The following is an 8,609-nucleotide window of genomic DNA, read 5'->3' as shown; positions in this document are numbered from 1 at the left end:
CCCTGGACTATGCAGATAAGCCAAGTAGTATAACTCAGAAATGTGGGGGAGGGAACATTCCCACAGGCAAAGATCAGGATTTGGAGAGGTCCTGAGCAGTCACATCTCTCCTTTTTCTCTCCCATTCAACTGTTCTGTGCGGCCTTCCTGGGGACATCTTATGGGACTAGGGTCATCAGAATTAGCAACTACAGATTAGCACATCTGAAATTCAGATGTAACCAGATAGCCTGTATTTGATCAGGCAGCCCTACGTGGGACCCGACCACCATTGCTGAGGCTCTGTGGCCAGCTTGATAACACACCGGCTTGTATATTAGCTTCTCCTCCTTCCCTCTGTCCTTCATTCTCTCCTGTTTCTTTGAATATTTTTTTTTTTTTATGGTGAAAAGTTATATATTTAAAATTGGCCAGCTGGACTTGGTTTAGATGATCCCAATTTTGTTGGCAACATCTAAAGCATCAAAATCAGGAGCCAGTCAAACATATGCCTTCTTCTTACCATCAGGCCTTACCAGGGTGTTGACCTTGGCCACGTCAATGTCACAAAGCTTCTTCACAGCCTGTTTGATCTGGTGCTTGTTGGCTTTGACATCCACAATGAACACAAGTGTGTTGTTGTCCTCTGTCTTCTTCATGGCAGGCTCCGTGGTCAGGGGGAACTTGATGATGGCATAGTGGTCAAGCTTGTTTCTCCTGGGGGCACTCTTCCGAGGATATTTGGGCTGCCCCCGGAGTCTCAGAGTCTTTGGCCGCCGGAAGGTGGGTGATGTACGGATCTTCTTTTTTTTATGGTGGATGCCTTTCAGCACTGCCTTCTTGGCCTTCAATGCCTTTGCTTTGACTTCCGCTTTGGGAGGGGCAGGAGCTTCCTTCTTCGCTTTCGGCGCCATGTTGTGAAAAGCTCTCTCCTGGTTCTTTATTCTTGCTGCTCCAGGATTGGAGGCCACAGCAAAGGGATAGCCTGTTAGGGTTTTGTTTTCAGCCTCTGTTTTCTGGGGTGCCAAACTCAGACTAGCCAATTCAAGTAGTGACTTGCATCCAAAACAATCCTAAAAACAAAAACTTAGCCTCAGCTGGGAATGGGAGCTTAGGCCTATAATCCCTGCACTTTGGAAGGCCAAAGAGGGAAGATGACTTGAGGCCAGGAGTTTGAGACCAGGGTGGGCTGAATAGTGAGACAGTACCAATCTCTAAAAAAATGTGTTTTTTAATTAGCCAGGTGTGGTAGTGTGTGTGCCTGTAGTCCTAGCTACTTGAAGGGCTGAGGCAGGAAGATTGCTTGAGCCCAGGAGGTCAAGGTGACAGTGAGCTAGAATCACTACTGTACTCTAGCCTGGGCAACAGAATGAGATCCTATCTCACAAAAATTTTTTTCTTTTTGTTTTCAGAGAAAAGAGGTTTTTCTATTTTCCAAAAATTGCACCAATGTAAAGCAAAGCTCTAGTTGGGTGGATGTGTTGTGTGGGTATTAGCAGTGTGGCCCTCGCTATGTGGTCATTGGACAGCAGTGCAATCCCAAGAAAGGATGGTTCAAAATGTTTTAAAGCTTAGCCTTGGTGCCCTCTTTCCTGGGATGAGGATGACCATTACTGTCTCATTGACAGCCTTGGATAGACAGGAAGATAAAATGGTCTGAGGCAGGGCAGGGTGATAACACCAGGGCCACTGCAGTCTCCCCAGAAGACAGGAGCTTAAGCCCCAGCACGGCCCCCTGTCACATGGAGCTTTGGAGGCTCGGAGATGGGGTTGCACTCCCCAACATGGCTGTGGTTGCTTCCGTATTCTCTCCCCTGGGCCATGCCCCTGGCTCCACCTCATCAGACCACTGCACCCGCCTGTTTCAAACTTTGCACTTTAGATGAACAAGCGCTGGGGCCTGGGGGCACTGCTTCCACCCAGCCACTCTTTCTAGAGTGTGAACTGAAGCCCTCCTCTGGCTCTGCTCTCACCTGGCAGGGCTCTGGAAGGTCTGTCCTCCTTCACCTAAACGACACTCACTACCTCCACGACTACCTCTCATCCCCTTTGCCCAGAATCACCCTGCCCAATCTGACCTTTGTCCAGCTTTCGTTTATTTATTCATTCAACAAACATAGCTTGAATACTGACTATGTAGCAGGCACTGTTCTAGGTACTGTCTACCAGGAGACATCAGTGAAAAGACCAGGAAAAACAAAAAACAAAACTCCTACCCGTGTGGAACTTATATTCTAGTGGCAGAAAAGAAATAGTGAAAATAAGTGAAATATAGAGTATATTAGGTAGAAAGTGTGATGGAGAAACGTAAGGCAGGCTTGTGCAGTGGGGAGTCACCCCGTCCCCACTAGGCTCTCCCACGTGCCATCCCCCCTGGCTCCAGCTCATCAGACCATCAGTCCATTCCTATCACAGTAGCCTTCCTGCTCTCATACACAGCAAGCTTGTGCCCACCTTGGGCTCCCTGCCCCTCTAGTCTTCTGTCTAGGGCAGTCTCTCTTTCCTTCCCCCGCCCCCCATAAAGATTGTTGCGTGGCTGGATCCTTCCTACCATCACAGTCTCAGCTCAGCTGACACTCCAGGGAGGTCCTCCTGGGTCACCCTGTCCAACGCCATCCCCAGCGTCTCTTTAGCCTACTACCTCGTTACAGTTACATTTTCCACCACACTTGGAAATGAACTCCTGTATTTATGTGTTTACACGTTCAGTGTTTCTGGTATCATTTCAGCCCCACGGAGAAGGACCTTGTCTGTGTGTTCGCTGCTGTCACTCTGACGCCTGGAGTATCGTAGGTACTCAGTGAGTATTTACTGAATCAATCAGACAGTCACTGCTCTTCTGTCCCCTGACCCGTGCACCTCTCCTTTCACCTCAAGTTCTCCTACTTTTCCTTTACAACCCGTCTAGCAAGGAGATGTAAGTAAACACTATGAAAGTGCATTAGGTAAGGCAACACAGGCTGCTGTAACAAATACGACTTCAGGGAATTATGTCTCAAACAGAGACATGTAGAAGCAGGTGGCTTCCCGCCATATTGATCGGGGTGGACATACTGGGCTCTGTCCACCTGTGATAGCAACATCCCCTAGGATCTTGTCACTGGGTAGATACAGCTGACTGCAGGAACAATGACACTGTGGAGATGGCATACCTACTTTTTAAAAGCTTTGGTAAGGGCTGGGGATGGTGGCTCATACCCGTAATCCCAGAACTTTGGGAGGCCAAGGCTGGAGTATCACTTGAAGTCGGGAGTTCAAGCCCAGGTTTAGCAACGTAGCAAGACCCCATCTATATTAAAAAACAAACAAACAAACAGAAAAATTAGGCAGGTGTGGTAGTGTAGGCCTGTAGTCCCAATTGTTGAGGAGGCTGAGGCAGAAGGATTGCTCAAGCCTACGAGTTTGAGGCTATCGTAGCTACAGTGACACCACAGCACTCTAGCCTGAGCCACAGAACAAGACTCTACCTCAAAAAAAACAAACGAAACCCTTGTGTGGAAGTGACATACATCCCTTTGCTCACATTCCTTTGCCAGGAGCTACTTGGATGTCCGCATCTCTTTGGAAAAGGGAGTGGAGAGTGGGGTACCAGTTTGGTAGCTGCTTTCTAGTAACAGCCACATGGTATAGAATAGAGAATACATTTTGGTGACAGCTTTCTGCCTTGGGCACAAATACTGTGTGATAAATGCTCAATAAAGAAAGCAGAGGAGCTAGGGCGACCCTGGAAGAAAGAATAGTCCAGGAGGGTTCCCGGAGACTGGCAGTGCTGGACCGTCCAGGCATTGGTCCAGAAGGTTAAGTGAGAATGTGCTGGGCAGAGGAATAGGAAGCTTATTGATGGCAAAGGGACTGCTGTGTGCAGAGGTTTAGAGGAAAGAGACAGAACAAGTCACAAATCACTCCAGAGACTGCTGACATATTTATTGTCAAGGGAGCAATGTTAGAGGAAAAGAAGCAGGACCACTGAGGTAACCCAAGCAGAAAGATCAGAACACACTAGGTCACGTAAACCTGATGAAGATGTTGAGAGAGACTTTTCCTGTTCTCCTGGTATTGACAGTGGGGATCCAAGGCCAGGTGCAATGGTTCACCTCTGTAATCCCAGCACTCTGGGAGTCTGAGGCAGGTAGGTTGCTTGACCTCATGAGTTCAAGACCAGCCTGAGCTAGAGAAAGACCCCATTTCTACTATAAATAGAAAAACTAGTCAGGTGTAGTGATGAGCACCTGTAGTCCCAGCTACTGGGGAGGCTGAGGCAGGAGGATCGCTTAAGCCCAGGAGTTGGAGGTTGCTGTGAGATGTGACATCATGGCACTCTACCCAGGGTGACAGAGTGAGACTCTGTCTTACAAACAAACAAACAAAAAGAGACAATCAGGACCCAACACTGAGGACAAATAGTGTGGAAGATTTCACAGGTAAGGATGATTTAAGGCAAGACCAGGCCCCAGGTGTGTACAGAGAGGTGACAGAACCGGCCCTACCACAATCACTCATCCTTCCCCACCCTCCACCATGCTCACAGAGGTAGGACGAGGTGAGGGAGGGAGTCCAGGTAACTCAGTGCCCACTGGGGATTATTGGGCTTTTTTTTTCTTCTTCATCATTGACAAAGTGAGGGGGATTCTAAGAGACCCTTAAGGCTTGAAGGGCAGTGCCACAGCAGGGGTGACGTGCGTCGTATTTCCCAGTGGAGCCTCTGATTAGGTGGCAGATGAGTTGATCCTGCACCACTCCCCACCCGTGAGAGGGAAAGGAGAAAGAGGCAGGGAGGAGAGGGTGGGGGGGCTGCCTGCAAATCCCCTTGGGGGAGCCTAACATCTGGGGCTTTCCCAGAGTCCAGGCATTGGTCCAGAAGGGTCCTGAGCTTGAGCCATCGTGTTAGTTACCAACTGCTGCAAAACAAAACACCTCAAAACTTAGTGCCATAAAACAATAGTTATTTATCATCTGGTGGTTTCTGTGGACCGGGAGTTGAAGCAGAGCATGGTGTGGATGACTTGTCTCTACTCCCTGATGTCTGGACCCTCAGTGGAGAGACTCAGGGCTGGGGCCTGGACCCCCCACCCTTCCCCAGCGGCTCACAGAGAGGGCAAACTGGTGCCGACGGCCGGGTTTGTCTCCCCGGAGCTGCTCGGGTATCTTCGTGACATGTCTGCTGACTTCCCCTCAGAGAATTACCCAGAGGACCAAGGAAGAAGTTGTCTGAGATGAGCAAGCCTCAGAAGTCACACATTGTCCCTTCTACAAAATTCTGCTTGTCATACAGGTAAGCTTTGACTCAGGGTGCAAGGAGGCACAGAGGGACATGAACACAGGCGGTGCGGATCACTGGGGCCCACTTGAAGGCTGGAGATCACGTCCAACTTGCTGGCTCTTCACCCAGGAAGACTGGCCCAGGGAGGGGGAGGCCTTGAGAGGAGCGAGGGCACAGGGAGACTTCAAGCCCAAAGCAGATCTCCCTCGTTTGGCTCTGAGCAGTGAGAAGGCCCCATAGGGTTTTCCGGATAGCTGAAAGGTGCCCTGTGTGGGGCAGTGACCATTGAGAGTGGCCAGAGAAGAAGCAGTGATCCCATATCCTCTAGTAAAAAGATCCTGTGGCTGAGCACCCGTCACTCAGTGGTTAGGGTGTCGGCCACATCCTCCCAGGTTGGTGGGTTCTAACCCAGCCCGGGCTTGCTAAAAAAAAAAAAAAAAAAATAGCCAGTTGGGCGGTGCCTATGGCTCAACGGAGTAGGGCACCAGCTCCATATGCCGGAGGTGGCGGGTTCAACCCCAGCCCTGGCCAAAAACTGCAAAAAAAAAAGAATAGCCAGGTGTTGTGGTGGGCGCCTGTAGTTCCAGCTACTTGGGAGGCTGAGGCAGTTGAATCGCCTGAGCCCAGAAGCTGGAGGTTGCTGTGAGCAGTGTGATGCCACCGCACTCTATGGAGGGCGATAAAGTGAGACTCTGTCTCTAAAAAAAAAAAAAAACAAGATCCTCCTTTCCCAACTGCTCTCCAGTGTCACTTTTGTCACAAATCAGACGACTGTATTTTCACGGGTCTATTTCTAGACTCATCCTGTTCCATTGATCTGTTGGCCTATTCTTGTGCCAATAGCACACTGTCCTAACATCTGATGGCGTAAGTCTTCCAACTTCCTTCTTCCTCCTCCTGATTGCCTCAGGCAGAGGTTGTCGTTATGATTGCTGGCCTCTTGTATTTCTGTAAAAATTTTAGAATCAACTTGTCAATTACCCCAAAAAGTCTTGTATGATACTGACTGAAATTGCATGGCATTTATAGATCCATTTGGCCAGAACTTTATCCAGTTGTGCACTTAAGATGTGAACGCTTTTCTCTATGTATGTTACAATCAACGAAGACTCTTTGGCCAAACTTTAGCCAGGCTTCTGAACCTTCTTCTAGGTTTATCTGTTCACTTCTTTATAATATCAAATTTTAGCAAAGAACCCTGCTAAATCAATGTAGCAAGAACGCTCCCATTCTTTTTTTTTTTTTTTGTAGAGACAGAGTCTCACTTTGTCACCCTCAGTAGAGTGCTGTGGCATCACAGCTCACAGCAACCTCCAACTCCTGAGTTTTAGGCGATTCTCTTCCCTCAGCCTCCCAAGTAGCTGGGACTACAGGCTCCCGCCACAGTGCCCGGCTATTTTTTTGTTGCAGTTTGGCCGGGGCTGGCTTTGAACCCATCACCCTGGGCATATGGGGCCGGCGCCCTACCCACTGAGCCACAGGCACCGCCCCGCCCCCATTCTTTGTATCTAATCATCTCAATAATATCTGAGCACTTTCCCCATTCTTCTGCGTCCCCTGCTCACCCTGGCCTGTCTTCAGCAAGAATCCTGTTAGGTCGGTTAGCCGGCATCCCCTTACCCCTGATGTTTCTCCTCTTAGTAATTTCCTAACCACTGACAGCTTCCGCCAAAGCTCCTTGGCCATCAGCTCTCACTTGCCTGTATTGTATTCAGAATTAGGTCCAATCTTCTTCCCTACTGCAAGACCCCACGGCAATGCTCTCTGTACCAACAGCAGTCCCAAATAAGCTTTCTCACTGGGCTTTACCAAGTGTCAACAAATAATTTTTTTCTTTAACATAATTCAAAAAAAATTGACACCATTAAGACATGTACTACCCAGAGCATTTTTCATGTTTGAATTATAAGACATTGAGATCTCTAACCAACACTAAATTTTCCCCAAATAATTACGTTTTTTTAACCTGTGGGGATCTGTGTTCCCTCAAATTTCATTATTTTCATACCTCTTTAATTATTGATGACACACTCACACCATCAGTACTTCTGTTTATTGAAAGGAAGTTGACTTTTACTTTTTTTTTTATGAGACAGAGCCTCAAGCTGTCACCCTGGGTAGAGTGCTGTGGCATCACAGCTCACAGCAACCTCCAACTCCTGGGCTCCAGTGATCCTCCTGCCTCCTCCTCCCAAGTAGCTGGGACTACAGGCGCCTGCCACAATGCCCGGTTATTTTTTGGTTGCAGCTGTCATTGTTCTTTGGTGGGCCTGGGCTGGATTCAAACCCGCCAGCTCAGGTGTATATAGCTGGTGCCTTAGCCGCTTGAGCCATAGGCTCCACCAGAAGTTGACTTTTAATTTTGTTTAAACTTTTTAGAGATGGGGTCTTGCTCTGTTGCCCAAGCTGGCCTCAAACTCCTGTGCTAAATGATCCAGCAGCCTGAGCCTATCAATTAGCCGGGACTAGACTGCCACCATGCCCAGCTTAACTTATTTATTTATTTATTTATTTATTTTGGAGACAGAGTCTCACTTTGTCACCTTCAGTAGAATGCCATGGCATCACAGCTCACAGCAACCTCAAACTCCCAGGCTTGAGTGATTCTCATGCCTCAACCTCCTGAGTAGGTAGGATTACAGGCGCCTGCCACAACGCCCGGCTATTTTTAGAGGCAAGGTCTCTCTCTGGCTCGGGCTGGTCTCAAACCTGTGAGCTCAGGCAATCCACCCACCATATGTCTCTTGACATACACAGAATGTAACCATCAAAATGAACATAATGAAAATAAGCATTATTGGGCTCGGCACCCATGCCTGTAGCACAGTGGTTATGGCGCCAGCCACATACACTGAAGTTGGTGGGTTCAAACCAGGCCCAGGCCAGCTAACCAACAATGACAACTGCAACAAAAAATAGCCGGGTGTTGTGGTGGGCGTCTATAGTTCCAGCTACTTGGGAGGCTGAGGTAAGAGAATCGCTTAAGCCCAAGAGTCTGAGGTTGCTGTGAGCTGTGACACCATGGTACTCTACTGAGGGCTACATAGTGAGATTCTGTCTCAAAAAAAAAAAACAAAAAGGGCGGCGCCTGTGGCTCAGTCGGTAAGGCGCCGGCCCCATATACAGAGGGTGGCAGGTTCAAACCCGGCCCCGGCCTAACTGCAACAACAACAAAAAAATAGCCGGGCATTGTGGCTGGCACCTGTAGTCCCAGCTACTCGGGAGGCTGAGCCAAGAGAGTCGCTGAAGCCCAGGAGTTGGAGGTTGCTGTGAGCTGTGTGATGCCACGGCACTCTCCTGAGGGCCATAAAGTAAAACTCTGTCTCTACAAAAAAAAAAAAAAAATAAAGGAAGGAAGAAAATAAGCATT

The 8,609-nt window shown here is 48.7% G+C and overlaps 1 protein-coding gene and 1 non-coding gene across 2 annotated transcripts; both read right to left on the bottom strand.

Moving 5' to 3' along the window:
* Positions 1-479: 479 nt before the first annotated feature.
* Positions 480-893, bottom strand: LOC128591687 (60S ribosomal protein L23a-like). The gene has a single exon (XM_053599361.1). It carries the CDS (start codon positions 891-893, stop codon positions 480-482), a length of 414 nt encoding a protein of 137 aa, XP_053455336.1.
* Positions 894-1,409: 516 nt separating this feature from the next.
* On the bottom strand, positions 1,410-1,533 carry LOC128593058 (U4atac minor spliceosomal RNA). The gene has a single exon (XR_008382235.1). It is a non-coding gene; the product is annotated as a U4atac minor spliceosomal RNA (small nuclear RNA).
* Between the last annotated feature and the right edge of the window lie 7,076 nt (positions 1,534-8,609).

This window comes from Nycticebus coucang, chromosome 8 (assembly GCF_027406575.1).
Source record: "Nycticebus coucang isolate mNycCou1 chromosome 8, mNycCou1.pri, whole genome shotgun sequence".
Lineage (NCBI taxonomy): Eukaryota > Metazoa > Chordata > Mammalia > Primates > Lorisidae > Nycticebus > Nycticebus coucang.
This window is presented reverse-complemented; position numbering and strand designations above follow the sequence as displayed.

Coding starts and splice junctions, on each gene's coding strand:
- LOC128591687 (XM_053599361.1), bottom strand. CDS start 893: ATGGCGCCGAAAGCGAAGAAGGAAGCTCCTGCCCCTCCCAAAGCGGAA.